Source organism: Oculina patagonica, chromosome 4, assembly GCF_052425735.1.
Source record: "Oculina patagonica isolate OP01 chromosome 4, crgOcupat, whole genome shotgun sequence".
Classification (NCBI taxonomy): Eukaryota; Metazoa; Cnidaria; class Anthozoa; order Scleractinia; family Oculinidae; genus Oculina; species Oculina patagonica.
In genome coordinates, this window is record NC_135761.1 from 49,650,729 (window position 1) to 49,674,964 (window position 24,236).

Consider the following 24,236-nt stretch of genomic DNA (forward strand, 5'->3'; position numbering starts at 1 on the left):
CTATTCAGTCTATTGCCATGTTTTTGCAAATGACTGAGAAATTTTCAAAGGCAGATTTTCCACAAGAGTCATCTGCATGCTTTTTTATTGTTTCGTTGTTGCACATGTGCCAAGCAGTGAAACAGACTTTAACACTTATGCTGTAGAATGTTGATGATCTTTGACCTATCTGTGGTCCACAGATCACAGTAATTTCCCTTCTACAAGATCAGCAGTTGTTAAGACAAGTCAACAAGAATGAGGACAATGATCAACAAGCCACTATAGGACTACAGAGGATACGTACAGCCTAGCCTGAAATGTTAAGCCACATCTGGAACACATCTAGAACAAATATGTAGCTGTTTGAATTTATAGTAGCACTGAGGGTTGCAATGACAAAAAAAATGCATATAATTTTTTTTTTTGTCTTGATTGGTTATGTTCAAGGTTTGGTTTAGTCATTATGAATAATTCAAGGAAAATATATGCACATGAATATAAAAACTATGTGTTTTTGTAGTGTATATTAAAACTACAAAAGGGTGCTGGCCTTGAAACTGTGTCCTCAAGAAAATAATTGTTTTAATTTTATTTTATTCATCAAAATAAATCCACCATGTGCCTATATGTATGTATACGTTAACTTGGCATCAAGTTTGTGGATGAAAACTTCAATGGAAAGCAAGAACTGAACGAGCATTCAATCACACCGAAAACATTTATTGTTTTCCTTTCACAAACTATTTTGTGGCTTATATGTGGCTAATACTTGATTTCAAGTTGTAAACAAATTTCTATTATTAAATTCTGTGCAAACAGATTCTTTTTACTCCTTGCTATTATATTTTGTCCTGCTATCCCTTTCTCTTTGGCAAATGATTTCAAAACTCTCATTTGTTTTATTGCGGTTTTCAGTGAAATACGAACTCTGAAATTCAAAATCCAACTAACAATTGCGTTTTTCGCTGCCGTCAATCATACATGTAATTATGCCGACAGCCAACAAACCATGAAAAAAGAAACAAACAAAATGGATCGAAATCTACCAATCACAACTGACAGACGTGACCTTTTGACCTGGTTGAAGTAAACTTCTGTTTCCTGAGAGGTCCGCTTAGATGATTGACGGCAGCAAAAAGCACAAGCCGTTGGTTGATTATTGAATTTCATAGTTCGCATTTCACTGAAAACCGCAATAAACTGTGAGGAATTGTTATCACTGCCGCATCCTGTGTACGTAGTTAAGATGGAATACATCAGGAAATCAAGTAATATTTTTTAATTATAGTTGGACAAGAATCAAGTCCCAGAATAATTTAAATGTTATTGCATTATTTTCTACCCTTTTTAAAAGCTAAAGAAGTAAGTAATTGTCTGTGGTAACAACAACAACAATTACTTATCAGAGCCTGGGAAAATGAATTGTTGAACCATGTAAACTATAGGGTAAAATCTCACACATGGCTATTTTGTAAAATCTTCTTTTAAGCGATTTAGTGGAATTCAGTGGAACTTTGAACTTTGTTATGAATTAATTAATTAATTAATTAATTAATAATTAGTTTTGGTACACAATTTTGTCCAATTAATACTTGAAGCCCTAGCGGATTCCATCTTAAGTTGATTTATACCATATTTCAGCAACAGCCATCTTTCAATTAACTGTTCCCTCCAAGATAAAAAGATTAGGGTAAATTGGTATTAAGGTTAATTTTAGTGTCTTTGTTTCCACAAGGTCTAGATTTTGTAAAACTTTTGTTGTTGTGTTTTTTTACCAAAATTTTCAAAGTTTAAATTTCACCTGTTTGGATAGTATTAATTCTTTTATTTCCAAAATATATTTAATAAATGGAGAATTAACAAAAATATAAACCTTGCGGAAACAAACAACATTTAATACAGCTGACATTAAGGTATTGGGAACCATAGTTCCCACATAAACAAACACTTACTGCCAGCCCTGGCCTTTTTCACTCCCATAAGATATCAAGTGAATTTCGTTTCTTGAGGGTAAATAAAACTTCATCTCAAATAGATGATCCAGATAGCAACAAAATTCTCCCAGCGTAGGAAGTATAAGAAATGCACAAGACCAAGTGAAGAGAATTGACGACTGTTCAGACTGAAAAGGACAGCTTCTACAACTTTTAACTGACCATTGATATGGTAACATTGATTCCTAAATTTCCATTATCAGCAAACAAATGAGCGATATTAGTATCGAAAACAAGACAATCGCTGTTCAAGATGGCAGACGCAATCCCCTCGTGGATACTTCTTGGCGTAGCCTCCCAGGCGAGTCTTCGTCGATTTCCATTCAATTCAAGTCGATACACAAAATTTTCAGCTTGTTTACGTGTTCCAATTAACTGAACAATGGCATAAAACTGTTGGAGTCCCTCGATTTTCTCTTGCTTTTCCAGCACGAGCATAAAATGATGTCCGAAGCAAGACTGCATCATAACCCAGTCCACGGCTCCAGGAAGGTTTATATCAGTCGCTAGAAAAACAATGTCTTCTCCTTGAAGAGTTGTGATCGATTTGTGAGCGTGCATAAGATGAGGCATCACAGAGTCCAACGATCCTTGCCATTTACAAGAAGCCCCGGGGCAAGGACAAGAGTACGGTCGAAATTCGCAGGATTCTTCGTGTTCCGGTTTTTCAGTGTGTGGCAAGTTCACTTCGCAACCGGCTGAAGCGTACTTACAAGGAAAAGAGACTGTGTTGGCAACTTTTTCCATCGCCAGATTTCGGATACTTCCCAAGGGCCCACGACATGTTGGGCAGCATGTTAATTTGGGGCGGCAGTTCGAGCAAACCAAATGACCGCTACTACATTGTAGAATTGGAGGAAGAACATAATCAAAACATACAGGACATTCAAAAATACTCGCCAAGTCGGCATTGGTTGGCCCTCCTGGCTGATTTGCGTTCATTCTGGGCGGTTTCTGTGAAGGCTGTGAGGAGCTTGCTTGGCGATTCATTGTACCTAAGAACTTTAAAAGCGAAGGTGGTTTCAAGGACACATCCTCTTCTCGGTATAGCTAAAGCCACGTACAGTTTCGTCCATCGTTAAAACATTTCCTTTTCTTTGGTTGTTGCCCAAAAAATTCTGTTAACATCTTAGTGATATGAAATAAATAGCGGTATGTAATTACGACAAAACAACATCTCCTTGAGCTTCCTACAGATATTTTGTTTTCGTGTAGAGGTCGTATACTTGGTAGCCTCGCCTCTTTTGGAGGAAACGAATACCGAAGTTTTCCGAATCAAACCGATCTTTTACGAAAACAACGAGATAGGTCCGCAATGCTGTTTCTGTAAAAATCGTAAACGTTGGAGTCTCTTGTCGCAGCGCTACAAACTTTAGAAGATTTCTGCAAGATTTCCGGCCTCAGGCTCAATGATCGTAAAACGGAAGCTCTTTGGATTGGCTCTATAAAGACTGGCAAGACAAAATTCATGTGCCAGGGAAGGACTAAAATGGCCAAAATGCAAGGTAAAAGCAAACAAACAACTGCAAGCAAGGCTGATGTGAACGTGAAAAATAGGCTTTGCGAGACAACACCACGACTGGAACCGATACAGCAGGATTGCAACCGCGGACAGCTGTTTCGTTCTTATTGAAACTCATCAGCGCGGTGTAGCGAATCTAAATGACGCCAGCCCAAAGAGCCAACGCAAATAAATTGCCCAATAACCCGTACACTGTATCAAGTTCCGTACTTTGAACTCACTTGTCCCCCGAATCACGCGCTGCCACATCACGTGTTTCGGGGGACAAAGAATTCAAAGTGTCACGATGGAGGAAAGCAGTTGATACGTGTGAGTGACAAATCGGTAAGATCCTCGCGTTATAGTCGCATCACGCTACGATGCCCCAAGAGCAACATGGCGACTGAAGGAGGAAAAACTTTTATCACTACTTCAACTTTACTTTGGAATTATCTACTCACTCACATTAGATCCAGTGAAAGCATTATTGCTTTTAAAGAGAAATACATTCAGCATATAAAGAAGGGATACGCAAATAATATTAACCTTTTTTTTATTTCTTAGTGTCTTTTTACTCTTTTTTGCTTGTACCAACAAGATTGTAGTCTATTTTATCGATTTTATCAAATCTTATAAATTTTACTAATTTTATACTTTTTACTATTCTTAGTTAGATATTTTTAAGTTATTGTAATTTATTTTTAACTATATAAGTGAGGGCCACAGGGTTACCAGTCTACGACTGTAAAGTGTTCCCTCGTTAAATAGCCTGCGTAGCAGGCGCCGGTGTAGCACAGGCGCCCGCTAGGCAGACTACTCGTTAAATAAAGTTACTACTAGTTACTTCTTGGTCTATGGCTGTCAGCCGATCCAGACCTGGCAAAAATCTTAAATATTAAAGAAAAAACTGAAAAAATGTAAAAAGTTGTTGGACATACCATAGGCTTACGCTGCTACGGAAAATCACCGTACTTAAAACACGGACTGCATCACAGTTGGTTTATTTATTAGCGCCATTGCATTTTCACCATCATGCTATAAAAGAAATAAACGACTTGTTCTATCATTTCCTATGGAATTGTAAAGGTGACAAAATAAAGAGAAAAGTCATGATTAACGAACCCGAAAATGGAGGACTGAAAATGATTGATCTTTGCTCTTTTAACAAATCTGTCAAAACAACTTAGGTAAAAAAGTACTTGGACGCGACCAACAAAGAAAAATGTAAACATGTTCTTCGATGTGGAACTCAAGAATTATGACTGCTAAAGTCTCTTCCTAACCTTCATGTTAATGACGCAAAAACTGCTAGACAGCTGTGTAGTCAGCGGTTGCCATGGACGTACATTTGTGTCATGACACTAACCTCGATTCGATGCTAGAGATGTTGTTGGTTGGTAGTGATGTTGGTAAACCTGTTTTACGAGAAATAAATTATCGCCAACCTAGCTCCACACAACAGTCGAACAACCGAGGCAACCGACATTGCGAAATCGGTAACGGTTGTCAGCAAAAAAATTTTCTCCCGGAAATCGTTTCGCAAAAATCGCGCAGTTACCTTGAAGAAACGAAACGCAGCCTTTCGAAAAGTACCATGTCCAGAATAGATGGAAAATTCTTCGCAACAGGAGATGAAAGGCTTTTAAAAGTGTGCGATGGTATGCTATGCAGTTGATATAATTCCCTCGCAAGTTGATCGCGCAAAATCAACTAGTTTTCATCTAACACGATCTAATAATTTTTATTGTTTTTTCGTTTAATCATGGAGGCGATGCTGTCGGTATAAAGTTGAAAATAAGCCAACAGGAAAACAATAGACTAGTGCAAGACGAAGCGATGACAAAAAAAAATTGAAAGTGAGATGAATGCCGAAGGAGAAAGACGCTTGAGTTCCAGTGAAGGTAAAGGTAACAAACATGCATTTAGCAGTTATAGATAGAACGCGGGAAAAATAGGTACTCTCGCGAAAAATAAACTGTTGTCTTCACATGTTTGAGTGCATGATATGGCGAACCTTCAGAGCCAAAAATCCAGTTTGTTTTCAAAGTCAAGCATTTTAAAGAGACTGATACGTTTAACAAGAGCTGTTTATCGGTTGGCGCTAAGTTATCCGGTGAAGCAAAACCAACTCGCAGACTGTTGACTATCGTCGAGAGATGGACGTAAGCGAGTTTCGAGTCGTCAAATAATTTTTATTTATTTATTTATTTATTTATTTATTTTAACTCATTTATCATCAGTTAATCCGCCCCAAAAGAGCAAAAACACTGATTTGGGGGGCCCGTTATATCCAACTTGGCTATTCATTGTTTGATTCTGGGGCGCCTCTCGTCAGCTTACTAGATCTTTGAAGCTTTACCAGCAATTATTTGTTACTGTGATCAAATAGAAATCTGTGAACGTAAAATCAAAACAAGACTGATTTTCAGTTTTCAAAACCAACTTTTAAGATGTTTTGCAGAAAGGTACATGTACTTTTCCTCCTATTTGCATACACGTCGTTCAACTGATTTAATTTAAGGCACCGCCTGGCCTCTTATTGGCCAATATTCCAAAAACCAGAAAAACGTAACAGGAAATTGCACACATTATTACTCCAGAAATCACAGTAAAATGGCTTGACATGGTGCGGAGAATGATGAATTTCGCTAAGCTTGAGCTAGTCAGTGCATTTAATGCATATGAATTAAAGTTGTTCACTCTGAAAAACTAACATGATTGTTGAAATATTTTTGGCCAGCGATTTTGGCCAATGCTGTTGGTTGGTTATGATCTTGTTAAACCTGTTTAACAACAAATAAATTTTTGCTGATCTAGCTCCACACATCAGTTGAACAACCGAGGCAACCAGAACAGTTTAATATCTGATCGGTAACGGTTGTAAGGCAACGATTTTTCACCCAGAAATAACTGTGAAAATCGCGTTAAACATTGAGAGAAAGGAACGTAGCTTTTCGAAGAGAAATATGCCCAAAATGGATGAAAATGTCTATGATGGTATACCATATAGCTGATACAATTCCTTCGCAAATTAAACGCGCATAGTTAGTTGTTTTCATCTAACATGATCTAATTATTGTTTGTTCGTTTTGTTCGTTTAATCAAGGATGCGGTGCAGTCGGGATAACGTCAAGAATAAGCGAGGAGGAAAGAGCGAAGGGCAAGAGCAAAGGGCAAGACGAGTCGCTGATGAAGAAAATCAAATGTGAAATGGAAGATAAAAGAGAAAAGCGCTTGAGTCCCGATGAAAGCAAAGGTAACAAACAGTCAGCACTTGAAAAATGTTTAGCATGGGAAAATAGTTTCTCTCGCGATAATAAGCTTTTGTCTGCACCTGCTTGACTGATAGATGGTGAATTTTCAGAGGCAAAAGTCCAGTTTGATTTTTAAGTCAAGCATTCAATAAGACTGTTTTTCCACGCTGTTTATCGGTTCGTTTTAAGTTACCCGTTCCCTCCGGTGAAGCAAAACCAACTTGCAGACTGTTGAATATCGTCGATAGATGGAATTAAGCGAATTTCGAGTCGTCATACAATGCTTAAGGTGTTTATTAATATTTACCTATTGAAACTATTTTATCATCATTTAATCCACTCCTAAAAGGCAATAACACTGATTTGGGTGGCCTGTCATATCCAACTTTAACTGGTAATTGTTAGTATTGTTTGATTTAGGGGCGATTCGCGTCAGCTCACTAGATCTTTTACGCATTCACGGGAAAGAGTTTTTTACTGCGTTCAAATAGAAATCGATCTGTGAACGCAAAATCAAAACCAGGCTGATTTTCAGTTTTCAAAACCAACTTTTAAGATGTTTTGCAGAAAGGTACATGTACTTTCCTCCTATTTGCATACACGTCATTTAATGATCTTCAACCGATTAAAGGCACCGCCTGGCCTCTTATTGGCCACTATTCCAAAAACCAGAAAAACAGGAAATTGCACCCATTATTACTCCAGTAATCGTAGTAAAATGGCTTGACATGGTGTGGAGCATGATGAATTTCGCTAATCTTGAGTTACTCAGTGTATTTAATTTTAAGTCCCATGGATATAAATTATTTATATAAACTTATTCACTCTGAAAAACTAACATGACTGTTGAAATATTTTTGGCCAGCGATTCTCTCTATTTCTTTAAGATTTTCTATATCATCTACACATTTTTTTTTGTCTGTTATTGCGCTTAAAAACAAGTCAGTGGAGAGCGAAATTCGATTAACCAACAGAGTTCTTAAATTTTTCAGATGAAATTCGAAGACAACATTTGTGAAGGTATCTTACTTCGCTCATTTGCACGCACGTCTTAAGTTTTTTCAGAACGTACCGTCTGTTCTCCTATTGGTCAAATTTTTAAAACCTAGCAACCTGCTGTTACGTCAGTATTCTTTGTGGTCAGAAAAACTGCATGTCAACCAAAAACATTTATAGCAAGCGGTTGCCATGGATGTACATTTGCGTCATGACATGTACCTCGATTTGATGCCAGCGATGCTGTTGGTTGGTTATGATCTTGTTAAACCTGTTTAACAAGAAATAAATTTTTGCTGATCTAGCTCCACACATCAGTTGAACAACCGAGGCAACCAGGAAAGGATAATAAGTGGTCGGTAACGGTTGAAAGGCAACGATTTTTCACCCAGAAATAACTGTGCAAATCGCGTTAAAATTTGAGAGAAAGGAACGTAGCTTTTCAAAGAGAAATATGCCCAAAATGGATGAAAATGTCTATGATGGTATACCATATAGCTGATACAATTCCTTCGCAAATTAAACGCGCAACGATTTTTCACCCAGAAATTACTGTACACAAAATTGCACAATACTTTGAGAGAAAGGAACGTAGCTTTTCGAAGAGACATTTGCCCAAAATGGATGAAGATGTCTTCGAAAATGGGGACGAGAGGCTGTTAAATATCTGTGATGGTGTGCTATGTAGCTGATATAATCCTTCGCAATTTAACGCGGAAAACTAAGTTGTTTTCATCTTGCATGATCTAATTATTGTTTGTTTTCTCGTTTGGTCAAGGATGCAATACAGTTGGGATAAAGTCAAGAATAAGCGAGGAGAAAAGAGCGAAGGGCAAGAGAGAAGGGCAAGAGGAGCTGCTGACGAAGAAAATCAAATGTGAAATGGAAGATGAAAGAGAAAAGCGCTTGAGTTCCAATGAAAGCAAAGGTAACAAACATCTGGCACTTGAAAAAATGCTTAGCATAGGAAAGTAGTTATTCTCGAGAAATATAGACTTTTGTCTGCACATGCTTGACTGAAAGATGGTGAATTTTCAGAGCAAATAGGCCAGAGATTTGATTTTTAAGTCAAGCACTGATATTCCACACAAGAGCTGTTTATCGATTCGTTTTAAGTTACCCATTCCCTCTGTTAAGCAAAACCAACTTGCAGACTGTTGACTATCGTCGATAGATGAAATTAAGCGAGTTTCGAGTCGTCATATAATGTCAAAAGTGTTTTTTAATATTTACCCATTGCAACTCATTTATCATCACTTAATCCGCTCCTAAAAGGCAATAACACTGATTTGGGTGGCCTGTTATGTCTAACTTTAACGATTCATTGTTTGATTCTGGGGCGCCTCTCGTCAGCTCACTAGATCTTTGTTGCTTTCCCAGCAATGTGAACGTTAAATCAAAACAAGACTGATATTCAGTTTTCAAAACCGGCGTTCAAGATGTTTACCGAAGGTTACATGTACTTTCCTGCTATTTGCATGCACGTCATTCAACTGATTGAAAGCACCGCCATGTCTCGCATTGGCCAATATTCCAAAACCCAGCAATTAACCTGTTGTAACGCCCTGTTACGTCAGGAGTCTTTGCGGACAATATGAACTGAACTATCAATTAAATACCATATTTATGGTATGATGGAGGTTTGGGGATATTTCAACGGTTTCAATTTTCAGTCCAAGGAATAGAACTTCAGCTTAAAGTTTTCGTATAGTGATCTCCTTCATAAGTTGTTCAAAGCTAGAGTATAGTATGAAAACTATAGAAGAAAAGTTGTCACTTTTGAACATAACAGCCTTGTTGACCTTCAATGAGTGCAAAATCTTAGAAACAACTTTAGAACTGACGCAATGAAGTTCGCATAGATTTTCATCATCAGTTTGGACAGCAGATTCGTATTTCTTCCAGGCATCCTTTGATACGAAGAACAATTTTTTGGCAATGCGACATCCAATGGTTGCAAAGAACTTGTTGAATTTAGAGGCGACAGCTTTAGGTTCTGATATAATACGTACACCTCCCTGCAGTTGAAATGTCAAATTTTCAACTTTCTTTTTTCCCAAAGCTGAATTCAATGTGCGCCACATCTCTTTAGGGCCTTGGGCGGATTCAATTAGTTTTTTTCCTGTTAGTTAAGTTCTTTACTAGTAACTTGCAATAATTGTCCCACAGTTCTTGTTTACCTCCCGATCTTTTGGCGACTTTATACGCATAGTCTCTCTCAGCCATTACATCTTTCAGTTCCTTTGTGATCCACGGCTTTATTGTGGGCTTCGTTCTCAGCTTTTTGATAGGTGCATGACGATTGGCTACATCAACAAAAAGAGTGTTCCAAGCAAAAACGGCATCATTCAGATCATCGAATGACTCAACAACACTCCAGGGAACACCAGCCACCTCACTGCGAAACTGTTCTTTGTTGTAGCGCTTAAATGACCTCACTTCGCGAATTTCCGCATGGGCCTTGCAAACTCCAGCTTTTTTAACAGCAAAGACAATAGAATGATCACTAGCTGCGAACTCTTGTACGCCATGTGAAACAATGCGATGTAAATTGTTTACAAATACTAGGTCAATTGCTGCCTTTGTGTGCTCTGTTACGCGAGTGGGCTCTTTTCTTTTTGAGTCTCCCGCGTTGCATCTTTTTAACATTCGTGTTAATATATGAAGCCCATACACACAATTAGAACAAGTTCATGAACAGTTCCGACAGATCACGTGTTACAGCTGACATATACTATACAACTTTAATGGTTCTGAAGGGGAGGAGGGAGTACAAATCTCAATTCCGAGCCCAAATGTTACCCATGTCTCACTTCTCAGCGTATTGTTTGCCCAAATGTTGCCCATGTCCCAGTCTCATCTTTTTGTTTGTGATTCCCTTTCAGGCCCCTCTACTTACATCTATTAAATATCTCGTTCTTAGGAAATGCAGCCTGCTTAGGGTCTGGCCATAGCAAGACAGAGAAGACAGGTAAAAAACACAAGAGATGTTCTGAGGAAGAATTCGAGGGTATTCGAAAACGTCGGAAGATTTCCCTTGCTTGGGACGTGAAAGGTAACGAAACAGACACACAAGAAGGTACAAAAGAAATAAATGATCAAAAAGCTTTGCATTCGGATGTCTTTGGAAATCAATTTGAAGGAACTGTATCCGAGTGGGGTAAACGGGAAGATCCAAAGAAAACTAAGCCAGCTTCTGCCCGATATGAATATAAAATGCAAGACCAACAGCACAACTGGATCTCACGTTGCAAGTCCGAGATCATGGAACAGAGTGAATGTTGTCAAGTGGAAGGCGTCCCTGAGAACTGCAGACACGCCAAAGACCGGAAGAATCCATCACTGTGCATTGAAGATGATGTTGAACGTAGCTTTCAAAGTGCACATAGGCGCTCCAGAAAGGGGACACCTTGCAGACGCCGTCGAGATGGCTCCGCAAAGTGCACAGAAAAAAGAGATGAAATGACAGTGGAGGATGGTGTTGAAATACATGGCGTCCTAAATAAGCGATCTCTGAACAATACCAGATGTCATAACTGGCTGGAAAAGACAGACCTTGAATACAGGAACAAAATGATGACCACAGAACCAGAATGGGAAACTTGGAAAGTACCACAAGACGAACATGCAAAATTTCATTGTAGGCAAGATGTCCAAGAAGTGGTTCCACAGCTCCCAGGGAGCTTAGGGGAAGAACAGATGATTCCCGAACATCTTAACATCTACGCAAGGGATCGTCAAGACTGTCAAAAGATTGCTTCCTTTAAAGATGTCGGAAAACAAAGGAATAAGCAAAAGTGCACCAGTCCTGGCCACCACTTGACTGCAGACCATATTCTCAAGAGAGGTGGAATGAAGTTTGCAGATCCAAGGCTTCGTGGTGACGCTACTAGACGCCCCATTCTCTCCGACGAACGAGAACGTTGTGCCCAAGGGGAGACTGGAGCCTTCACTATGCGCCGTGGTATGACAAATGGGCTTGGCAGAGGGATCCCATTTTACTCGCCTGGAAGGTTCAAACAGGTGAACTGCAATGAGATGTTTTGGCTCCACAAGCCGACTAGACCGGTGAGTTTATATACTGCTTTGACTAACTTTACTTGCCTCAATTAATGAAAAATCTACATGTCAAGAAGTCAAAGAAGGCAACGCATAAATTGGAAGCATATTGTGGAGCAAATGCTTGGCGGGATCCAATTCGTTTTTTGCCATTCCTTTAAAAATTAAGGATGTATAATTACATGTCTGATCTGAGATGACAAAGATTAGCGCCATCTCATGAATTTTTAGGACAAACAGCTCTGGCAAACACAATCCTTAACAAAACCAGCTTAGAAAAGTCTAAATGGGTTTAAACGTCTGGAAACCTTCAACACTTCTGGTAAACTGTTTTTCGTGTCAATTTTGCACGTTTTGAAGTTCCTCATACCTACCCCTGATAACCCGTATTCCAAGATCAAGGAAACACATTTGATGTCTCTTGTCAAGTCGCCCTAGCTCATATCATAATTTTACGTGAAAGACTAACCTAACCCATGTTTAAGACAAGCGACTGTCGAAGTCCTGGAACATTTTGCAGGGGCCTCGTTAATAAAGACACTTTCTTTCATATAAATGTTGTTTGACTGCGCACCTTATATTTTCATCCAGTGCATGATAGAAGATGGAAAGCGTCAACTTGTGCCAGAAATAAACCATCGCTACCCGTCAGTTTCAAGTGTGCAATTGCCTCGGCTATCATACCCCTGGAGGTACATTGGAAACATCCCCTCAGTAATGTACCCAGCTCAGCTTAACTACTACGAAAGTAGGCATGCTTTGACTGGCGACAGATTCGGAGAGGATCATCCACTAGGGCAAAGTGGGGTAAGGATATTTTGTTTTGGAGAGCATTTCATCGAGCGTAACATTCACGTACTCTAAGATAAAACTTATGTATGTGGTTGAGAGAATGGAAGTAAGAATGGTGGTCGGAGTATCTAATCGAACAAAATCGAACCAAAATTATTATAACTTACGTTTGGTTTCTGATTCAACGTGCCCATCCTATCCAGGACTTCTACGCACAAGCTCTGGCATTCCAGAAGTCTTCTTCTTCTAATTCTCAGTCATCGACCAGTGAAGAAGACGACAGTGAGAGAATGGGCCAAGGACAGCAAGAGAGACAGCACGTGATCAAACAAGAGAATGAAAGAAAGGAAGTACATATACCTTTTTTATGTTATAAAACACCATAAACAGTCTAACAGGTTTTTATGCCTCTGAGTCACTTACTTACTTAGCATAATAAGTTTACATTTTTGACAATGAGGTATCGGTACATGTCCTTTATTGCGTTGTTATTCTTGATCTACTATCGATGCAACAAACTTAAACCACTGCCACCACCATTACTACGTTCACTGTCACTGCTCCTGTCCATGTCCCATCCCTGTCCTGTCCCAGTGCCTGCCAATTCCCTTGCCAGTGTTCCTGTCTCTCCATCCCTTGTCGCTGTAGCTGTGCCTGTGCCTGCCTGTGCCCCTATTTCAGTCCCTATCCATGGTCCTTTCCCTGTCTCCTGCCCCCGTTCCTGTTTATTACCTAGTCCCTGTTCCTGCTCGTGCCCCTGAACATAGGTAATGCTTTTTGGCTGTTCAAAAAATTGTTAAAAGCGCCTTTAACTCATGCACTTTCTCCGAAATTAACTCGCTAGAAACAGACGCCCCGTTTTTGCCACTTTCTTTGTTACACATTATTTTTGTGATCTAGTGAACACTGGACGACTAAAATCTCCTTCTCTTTCACAGGGGCACAAAGGATAATGATTTGAGCTAGATCACCACTTATTTAACATTCTCCCAGTATCAAATACTTTCTCTTACCCTAGCAAACTTACCCGCGAGCTCTGGCATTCCAGAAGTGTTGTTCTTCTGATTCCCAGTCATCGACCAGTGAAGAGGACGACAGTGAGAGAATGTACCAAGGACAGCAAGAGAGACAGCACGTGACCAAACAAGAGAATGAAAGAAAGGAAGTACATATACCTTTTTTTACCTTATAAAACATCATAAACAGTACAGCAGGCATTTATGCATGTCACTAAACAACTTATTTACTTAGTACAATAAGCTTATATTGTACCAGTGAGGCATCGGTACATGACCTTTGTTGCGTTGTTATTCTAGATCTTTGATTAATCTATACCACTACCACTGCCACTGCCATTACCACAATCCCTGTCACTGTCCCTGACACTTTCTCTGTGTCGGTCCCTGTCACTGCTCCATTATCAGCTCCTGTCCCCGTCACAGCCCCTGTCCCTTTTATCTTTCCCAGTCTCTGTCACAGCCCCTGTCCCTGTCTCTCTCACAGCCTACGTGCAGCCCCTATCACTGTCCATGTCACAGCCCCTGCCCCTGTCACTGTTCCTTCTTACAGCTCCTGCCCCTTTATCTTTCCCGGTCCCTGTCACAGCCCCTGTCCCTGTCTCTCTCATTGCCCACGTGCAGCCCCTATCACTGTCCATGTCACAGCCCCTGTCCCTGTTGCTATCGCTGCCCTTGGGCAGCCCCTATCACTGTCCATGTCACAGCCCCTGTCCCTGTTGCTATCGCTGCCCTTGGGCAGCCCCTGTTACTGTCCATGTCACAGCTCCTGTCCCTGTTGCTATCGCTGCCCTTGGGCAGCCCCTGTTACTGTCCATGTCACAGCCCCTGTCCCTGTTGCTATCGCTGCCCTTGGGCAGCCCCTATCACTGTCCATGTCACAGCCCCTGTCCCTGTTGCTATCGCTGCCCTTGGGCAGCCCCTGTTACTGTCCATGTCACAGCCCCTGTCCCTGTTGCTATCGCTGCCCTTGGGCAGCCCCTATCACTGTCCACGTCACAGCCCCTGTCCCTGTTGCTATCGCTGCCCTTCGGCAGCCCCTGTTACTGTCCATGTCACAGCCCCTGTGCAGCCCCTGTCCCTGTCGCTATCGCTGCCTTTTTCCCTCTAATTGTTGCTGCAACTGTCTCTGTCCATACCCCTGCCACTGTCCCTGTCCTTGTCCTTGTCCCTTTCCCTCTTCCCTTCCCTTTCCCCTGTTCCTGTCTCTGTTCCTCTCCTGTCACTGCCCCTACCACTATTCCTGACCCTGGCACTGCTCCTGCCCCTGTTCCTGTCCCTCTTCCCTTCCCCTGTTCCTGTCTCTGTTCCTCTCCTGTCACTGCCCCTGCCACTATTCCTGACCGTGCCCGTGTCCCCATCCCTGACCCTGGCACTGCTCCTGCCCCTGTTCCTGCCCTTTAACTAAGCAAATTTTGAGCAGTAGTTGGCTGGCTTTGGCGTAAAAATTGAGGATGTAGCCTCTCCAGTGATTCCTTGGTGTGCTTTCGACGATATCTTCGGAGATCCTAGGACAAAGACTCCTGGCAAAGAAATTTTAAAACGCGTTTCTAAAAGTTAAAAAGTGTCTGGACCGTGTAAAAACTTTGATTTTTGGGCTCTTCTGGTGAGTTTTTGTTCGTGCCAATTTTACTTTTCACTTTTCAATTTCTTTCTATCTACCTTGATATTTCGGGATTCTTTTTCCCGAGTTGAGGACATTATTAGACGTGAGAGACTAAAATAACTTTTTTTAACACAACTGACAATCGAAGTGCAGGAAATTTTTTTTTACATTTTTGTAACCCCGAATTTCTCGACACTAAGTGTTGCTGCATCATACTTGGATTAAGCTAATTCATTTGCAATTTACTTTACTGATACTCATACCATTACTTTCTCATTTGTAGTTTTAGTACTAGGTACCAAAAGTACTTTATCTTTTTCATTATTCGATAGAATATTTCGATGTGCCAACGTTATTAAATTAATTGTATTGCAAACAAGCTGTCCTTATACAGTCGAACCTTAATTTACTCGTCATACATAAGCCTTAAACAAACACCATTTTATTTCGGACAGTGGTTTTGGTTCTTAACTCATGCATTTTCTCTGAAATTTACCCGATCGAAAACAGACGCCTCAACAATAAAGAATCTTTTGTAGAAAGACAGTTTGACCGTACACCTTATTATTTTGATCTAGTGTGTGATAGAAAATGGAAGGCGTCAACTTGTTTCGGAAAGAAACCGTCACTATACGCAGGATACAAGAGTACAGCTGAGACCGCATTCAAATCCATCGAGATGTTTTCCAACCATTCCGTCGATGCTGTACCCAGCTCATCTTAGCTACAGAGAAAGTGGACATATTATGACTGGCGATAAATTCAGAGTAGATCCTCGGTTTCTGAAAGGAAAAATTGAGGTGAGGATGTTATTCTTTAGACTGAAGTTACTTCAGAGTGCATCATCAAACGTATCATTTACCAAATTGGAAAAAACTTAGAACCTTCAGTAATGTATGTTGTCGAGTAAAAGGCAAGGAAGCTGGGATAGCGCAGTGGTGAGAGCGATTGCTTCAAACGAATGTGGCCCGGGTTCGATTCCCGCACCCGGCGTCATACGCAGGTTGAGTTTTTTGTTGGTTCTCGTCCTTGCTCCGAGGGTTTTTCTCCGTGCTCTCCGGTTTTCCGGTCCCTCAATAAAAGGCAACAATTATAACTTCCAATTTGATCGGCAGTTAAACTCCTATCTAAAGGGAGACCAATGTGGGCGATGCTCAAGCATTGTGTGAGGTTTATTTGTTATCTCTTAGTCTAAGAGATAACATTTTGTGTTAGGTCACCATTAATTCAACATCCCCAACCGACTCAATATTTTTCATTAAACTAGCAAACCTTTGCGCGAGCTCTTCCATCTGAGAAGTCATTTTCTTCCGATTCACAGTCATCGACCAGTGAAGAAGACTACAGTGAGGGGATGGGCCAAGACGTAGAAGAAAGACAGAACGTTATCAAACAAGAGAATGAAAGAAAGGAAGTACATATACCATTTTTCATCTTATAAAACATCCTTAACGGTATAACAAGTCCTGATGAATGCCACTCAGTCACTTACTCGCGTATTATAATAAGCTTACGTTTATGCCACTGTGAGCATCCGCACAAGACCTGTATGCATTGGTATTCTATCTGCCATTGAAGCTAAAAGAAATAAACAAACACCACTATTATTACCACTTTCCCTGCCCTATCCCTATCCCTGGCTCTGGCTCTTTCGTTGCCTATGCTCCTCTCCCTGTCCACTAGGCTGACATCAAAATCAACTTACTATATCAATCGTGTTAGAACTAATTTTGGTAAATTTAGTTTGCATATTCTGGTCCTTCTCTCGGAATAACTCAGTTGGATCAATTAGCAAACTATGAATAAGCATTATTTAAGTATTAATGGCTAATTAATGCTGGCTTAGTGTTTTAAGATGGTTTCCGCACAATTTTCGAGCAATACAGGCAAAAATAAAGTTACCAAAAAGACCTCTTATCATGGCAACAGTTTTAGTACAGCTAACAAAAACCTGCCAAAAATTTAGCACTCAAGCTGACCCCGCGAGAGAAAAATGGATTTGAAGTTGTCTTTATTTCAGTTAAAACGGACGTTTCGCGCCAGTTCAAAACAAAATGGCGCGTGTTTTATACATTTTTTTCGAGGTTTGACTTTAATTTTCTCGAGAATGCTTTAGAATTTAATTGCGGGGTCACTAAGACAAATGAATTTCGATGAGATCTTTTAAATAGTATATAAAATGTTGCCGTGTAATGAGTAGATTTTTGGTACTTAATTTTCGCACTCCACTTTCAGCGGAATCCGTCTTAATTTTCTTTTCGCTCGTATTAAACTCATATAAACAAATTTTGGTTCTATCACTTACTGGTACCGGCTTTTTTTCCTGATCCTTTTTCCGCTTTTACATCTAATCTAAATTTCTATTTAAACATACTTAGTTACAGTGTAATTACCTATTACTTGTCTAATCTTATTTTACTTTCGTCTCTCTCTTCAATGAGTTCAATCATGTACAACCTAGTCAAAGCAATTTTCATTTTTTTTTTGTAAATACTCAGCTCGTTTAGCTTATTTCTATTCTGGGTAGCTTTTGGCCTGTTTTAGTTTATTTATTTAATGATATAATTATTTCTATTTATGTTTGGCAAAATAAAATGGTTGTTGTTGTTGTTGTCCCTGACCCTGTCATTTCAGTGTCTTTGTCCATATCTCAGTTCCTTGCCCAGGTCCCTATCCCTTTCCCTGTCATCATCCGATCCCGGCCCCTTCCTCTGCTGCTGACCTGATCATGCCCCTGACTCTAAGATTCTTAATTTTTTAGCGCCTTCTTATTTATCATCTCTTATTTCTCTTAGGCTCCCCTCCAAATATAATTTTAGGAATTCTAGCGATAAACTTTTACTTAGCTATCCACGTTTTAAATCAAAAGCCACACTAGGTGACCGTTCTTTTACCTGTGATGCTGCACCGAAACTTTGGAACGCGCTTCCATTTGACATAAGAAGTGCCAGCACTGTTAGTATTTTTAAAGCTAAGCTAAAAACACACCTTTTTCGTCGTGCATTTTTATCATAGTCGTTTTTAAATTATATTCTACTTTTAATTATTGTAATTTTAGCTTTTTAAAATCATTGTAAGTTTACTCTTAATTGTAATTAGTTTTTAGCTTTTTTATTCCGTTTTTAATCTTGTAATGGGCATTTGAACATTTTATATATGAAATTTGCGCAATATAAATGTTATTATTATTATTATTATTATTATTATTATTATTATTATTATTACTCCTGCTCTTTCCATTTAATACACGGAATAGCATCTAAACTAACTGTTCCAATTTTATTACAATGATCTAGTTTATGAGTGAAAATGGAAGGCGAAAAATTGTCCGTGGAATAAATCATCCCTATGTACTGCCTACACCTTCACACATTACTCCGACGACTTACCCTTGGAAGTATTTCCACAACATTCCTTTCATGATGAGCCCAGAGCAGACCAACAACAGAAACCGTGGACATGTTTTAAGCAGTGAAAGAATCAGGGTATAGTAGCCGTCCTCGAAAAAAAGTAAATATTTTTTTGAGTCGTAGTCATCTGGAGAGGGTATATCCATTATTGGTTAATTTGCAAAACTGAAGTAGTTCAAGTCATTTATCAAACACGAGAGACCGTGTTTTCATAGGGATGTTCAAACACCGATAAGAGAGTTGAAAATACGACGCGCAGCGGAGTATTTTTGACGAAATTCGACGTGTTTGGAAAGCCGATGAAACACTGTCTCGAGTGTTTGATATTATCTTCTCTATCGAAACAAACACTACGGTTTAAACGAAGATATTAAATCGTTAAAATGTATGCAATTAAGACCGGGTATCCAAACCTTTTTCACGGTTATGATTTTCTTTGTCTTTATTGGATGAACTGTTAATAAGTTGGTGAATGAGAAGTTACAGAAAGCCGTCGGAAATTACATGCTAAGTAGTCAGCGCACGAATTAGCACATTTAGCTACATTTGACAAATCAGTCCGATAGAGCCCTTAATCATTATTGTTAGTGTCTACACATAAGTCCGTTACCAGGGAACGCGAGTATTGCTTGTCCTTCTCCAATTTTGTCACCTGTCCCCAACTACTTTTCATTTATCTCATGCACAACCAATCGGTCAGTCTCTATGGATCTCACACGCATTCTTTTCCCATCTACAACGCATAGCCACCCGTGTGATAGATAACAAAGGCATTTTACAGAAGTGTCTGATCCATCTTGCTTCACCTGTGATGTTTCACTTCAGGGAAACACGCCGTAATCAGGCCTTTCTCCGAAGTTCATAGTTTGTGAACTTATTCGGCTAGCGTACTCCAAGTATCCTCCTAAGACTTCAAACTTCTGGGTACGCTTTTAGTGACTCTCCATGGTTCTGCCCCATAGAGTAGAACGCTCATTGCAATGCTTTTGAATAAACGAACCTTTGATTTAAGAATAACGTTGCTGGTCTTTCATATGTTTTTCCTACAAGCGATTCCAACGGATCACCTTGGTTTAAAAATCGCTTTGAAGTAAGCCCATAGGATTTTTGATGTGAACTTTCAAATTCCTTTTCAAAGTCAGTAAAGTTGATATAAACAGACGGTTTCCATTCGCAGTACAACTCCAAGATTTTGTTCGCTGATCATGCTAATTTCACTAACTCAGTAATCCACAATTGTTTAATGAGAAGAGAAAAACATCGCCATATATTCTAACAACAAGCCGCGCTTAACCTCTAACCTGCAATACTTTTCTCTTTCATAGGAGACTTACTCACAAGCTGTGCCACACCGTGATAAGGTCCGTGCTTCAGCCTCTAACTCATCAAACAGTGAAGAGGACAACGGCGAGAGCATGGGTCGAGCAGGACCAAGGAAACGGAACGCAATGAAACAAGGCAATTCAGGCGACCGCAAGTGCACGATGGGAAAGAGCAAGGAAGTAAATTATCTTTATCTTTAAAAGATTAGAAATCGTAACTAAGATGGATACGGCTAAAAAATATTCGATCAATCCCTTGCTTAGTCGTTGGCCAGAAATTGTAAATATGCATTTCAAAGAGGAAGAACGAACTGAATAGTCCATTTTACAGTTGCCTACCAAGTGACATGGCCTTTGAATGGTAGTGAGGCTGGAGGTGACCTTGCATTGATACAAACCTCCCTGCTTTATTATGTAAATGCAAACTAGTTTGCATCAAAACAACATGATTAACACAACAAAAGCAGTGAGGTCTGTATCAAAACAAGGTCACCTCCAGCCTCACTTCCATTCAAAGGCCAGGTCACTGAGCAGACAACTGTAAAATGGTCTATTGCTTTTAAAGATATGCAGAAGTCGTCCTTTAATCCATACGGTGCAGAAAGTACCCAGTCTTTTAATTGACGACCTATGTGTACATTAAATAAGTTGTTGTCGCAATATTTTCGACCTATTATCGAAGCAAAATAATATACCATGAATAATCTGTTTTTTCATTTCAATGCCTCACCTGAGTGCATCGCTCATCAGACCGATAAGATTCTTGATAAATGACTGAATTGCTTTGAACTGAATTGCTTTTAAAGATATACAGAAGACGTACTCTAATCCATGCGGTGCAGAAAGTACCCAGTCTTTTAATTGACAACCTATGTGTTCATTAAATAGGTTGTTGTCGCAATATTCTCGACCTATTATCGAAGCAAAATAATATACCATGAATAAGTTTTTTTTTTCATTTCAATGCCCCACCTGAGTGCATCGCTCATCAGACCGATAAAATTCTTGATAAAAAAAAAATACATTTGTACCACTGACTAGTAATGCGGCATACTCAATATGCACAATATTTTCTTCTTCCTACAGGAAACGTTCTCGCCAGCTCATCTGCTCAGCAAGGATCCCGCTCCTGCTTCTCACACAACAAACAGTGAAGAGGACAATAATGAAAGCCTGGGCCTGGCAGCACAAAGAAAAGGGCACGTGATCGAGCAGGACAATTCAGATGGCTGCAAAGATTTCATGGCAAAGGAAGTACAATTACGAGTTTTTATCTCATAAGATAGTATGGCGGGGGTTCTATGTAGCTCAGTCACTCAGTCATTTATTAACAAGCTATGATAAGCTTTTTAGATATTAAGATATCATGAAGGAGAATAGATGCTTGCGCATATTATTCGCGTTTCATGGATCGCGCGCTAGAAGCCAGCGCGAGATGGGATACGGTTCTACTAATGGTATTTGCATTTGACAGGTTTGTTAAGCCAAATTAATATTGTGACTCTTTATTGACAAATTCTCCAGTTTTCCAGCTTTTTAAAGCAAAATTGCTGAATAAGTTGTTTTTACATTCTATTGGCATTTTGCCATGATTTTGTATCAATATTCTTTATTTTCTGACTTCTGAGAAAATAGTGAAATTCAACATTGCAGATTCAATACAATACCGCCACTTATTTAGTGACGTCATATGACGAGACCACCAAAAAAATAGCGCGAACTTGTAGAGAACGCGCAGGGCTATCTGCTCAATGCACATAATTTGATATGTTTATTTATTTACTTATCTATGTATCTATGTAGTATTAAATGTATCTTTACAACTAACAAACTCCAGTTGGGAGTTGTAATAAAGTAAGTCGATTAGTATTTATCAAAAACAAGCAATGGTATAATTCAATTCCTGAGTTTTGATTGGTTAACAGGCAATGGTATATCAGCTCATATACCATGGACCATAGATATGGTAGGTGTACGTGTCAACGAGAACAGCCAGGAAGCTCAAATATTGCAATTCTTTGGGCGTTTTTAATAAAAAAAATGATTCCACTCGCGCTTGTTGGTATAGGTGCGCTATGCGCCTCGTTGGATATCTACCATCTCATATCCAACGCGCGCTCAAAGTTTAGTATAAGTGTTAGTGTATAACAGAAGTAAGTCCAATGATTAATAATACAACGTACCTAATCGAGTCACTACAATCTTTTCGTCTCACATAGAAAACTTACAATAACACCTTAGAAGGAAACATTGGTCAGGGGACGGATCATCCGAATCACCAGAATAACTTCCTTGAGGCAGCACCAGCAAAAGATAACGAATCGGAAGGAGAAGACGGAGAAACAAAAGCACAACATTCGGCGAGTGTTTCTAGTAGCCCACAGGGGCATTACAAATATACACATTCTAGTAGAACTAGTGGTAACCACAGGTTAGAAAGTGCGGGCCTCGATGCAGTTAAGAGAAGGTACTGGGAGGGAAGTGTTTTTTGTTAGTTTGGAAAATTACTTCAAGTCGAAGTTTTTGGAAGTTTTCAGAAGTTGGCATAACTGTGTAATTGAGATTTTTTTATAAACTGCGGTTGTTTATTGGGAGTCTGTCCACCGAGAATAACAGTGCATCGTTCTTTGCGGAAAAAAAGATTCCTCGACTTCCTTTTGAACAACACATTTTGATCCTCGCATTGTAACCGTTATTGGAAGAAGAAATAAAAGTCACCTCACCGCAATTTTTTCAACAGGTCACAAAAATTTTTCAGACAGTGTCGATAAATCACTGGACAAAAGAAAATTATTCCGAGTAAGGTCGAGTAACGCGTCACGCTTTAGTCACGAATGTTTTTTATCGTTTCCTATTGTCGCGAACCAATCAGAGTTTTTTGATTGACGTTTTGCGAAGTGTAGTCGAGCACGCGGTGTGAATTGAGATGTGATTTTCCTCCGTCGGCAAACTCGCTTTGTTGTCAGTGTTATAAGGAATTTCTCGAGAATAACCGTTGTTGGAATCATTCGCTTTGCCGTAGTTTATCTGTGATACAATCACAGCAGATCTTCTCAAAAGCAACACCTATAAAACAACGTCTGCAAAACGTAATGTCTGCAAGACAGAAGCCTCGATCTAATGTGACAAACTGTTGATTTTTCGCATTCTTATCGCTCTTGGAGACAAGATTTTTTTTTGCATTCCGATCGTTCTTAGTGGAAGAACAAAATTTTCAACTTCCGGTTTGCAGATAGCCTTTATAAACGTGGCGCGCACGCGTAGTACGCAATCCGCTGGTCACTGTCAAGATTAGGGTTGCGGGCCTCTCTTGGGCCCGCAAATATAATTATATAAATTCCAGTGGAAACTTACGTGCCATTGCAAACATACCTCTTTGTACAAAGATACTTGTTTTTCAGTGCAAATGAATGTTTCTGTACAGATATTGGATGTGGGAGGCGCAGCGGCCTAGCGGTTATTGCGCTGGACTCCGGATCAAACGGTCCGGGTTTGAGCCTTGGCCGGGGCACTGTGTTTTGTTCTTGGGCAAGACACTTAACTTTCACAGTGCCTCTCTCCACCCGGGTGTATAAATATGTACCGGCGAAAAAATGCTGGGGGTGGGGGGGGGGGGGGGAAGCAAGCGATAGACTAGAATCCCATCCAGGAGTAGTAAAAATGCTCCTAGTCCGGCGCTTCATACGGAAACCAGGATGAACTCCAGCCTGATTGGCCACTAGGCTTGCATGACTGTTTCACCAAATTTATGATAGGGCATTTATTTTGTATTACATTACTGCTATTATTATGCACTGAGGCATCAATCTTAATTCTGTGAAGTACGAATTGTTAGATAATTTTGCCACCTTTCGAGCGCTGTGGTATCGCTACATGGAACTGTTTCAACGTCTATTTTCATTGGCCGTCTAGGTTGGCGTGGCCAGTTTGACCAGTTTGACAACTTCAAAAGACAACTGTCCACCCGTAATCCCAAGCCAGAAGAACACATCAAGCGGCTACTCACACCACCCTACTGGAGAAAATCAAGCAGAAGAGGAGGAAAATGTTAAAAGTGGAAGTAATTCGGGTAATCCCTGGGGAAAAGGCTCTTACTCCGACCTCATTACAATGGCCCTGATGTCCTCCCCGGAGAGAAAAATGACCCTGGATGAGATTTACCGTTGGATCTCGGTGAATATTCCATATTTCAGGAATAAAGGAGATGAGATTTCTTCATCAGGGTGGAAGGTACTAGAAGCTTGCTGTAGGGCGGCTTTTATTAGTGTACTCACGTCTCGCAGTATACAAGAAACCCAGATTTT

General features: G+C 39.9%; 1 protein-coding gene across 1 annotated transcript; it reads right to left on the reverse strand.

Annotated features, from left to right (window-relative positions):
* Nucleotides 1-414: 414 nt before the first annotated feature.
* LOC144650410 (E3 ubiquitin-protein ligase SIAH1A-like) lies at nucleotides 415-3,181 on the reverse strand. Its single transcript, XM_078510075.1, has 2 exons — nucleotides 871-3,181; nucleotides 415-833 (listed from the first exon to the last, which is right to left on the reverse strand). The coding sequence occupies exon 1, from the start codon at nucleotides 2,964-2,966 to the stop codon at nucleotides 2,130-2,132; it is 837 nt and encodes a 278-aa protein (XP_078366201.1). The 5' UTR covers nucleotides 2,967-3,181; the 3' UTR covers nucleotides 415-833; nucleotides 871-2,129.
* Nucleotides 3,182-24,236: the final 21,055 nt, after the last annotated feature.

Excerpts from the sequence above, each read along its gene's own strand:
- LOC144650410 (XM_078510075.1), bottom strand. The coding sequence starts at position 2,966 with ATGAATCGCCAAGCAAGCTCCTCACAGCCTTCACAGAAACCGCCCAGA.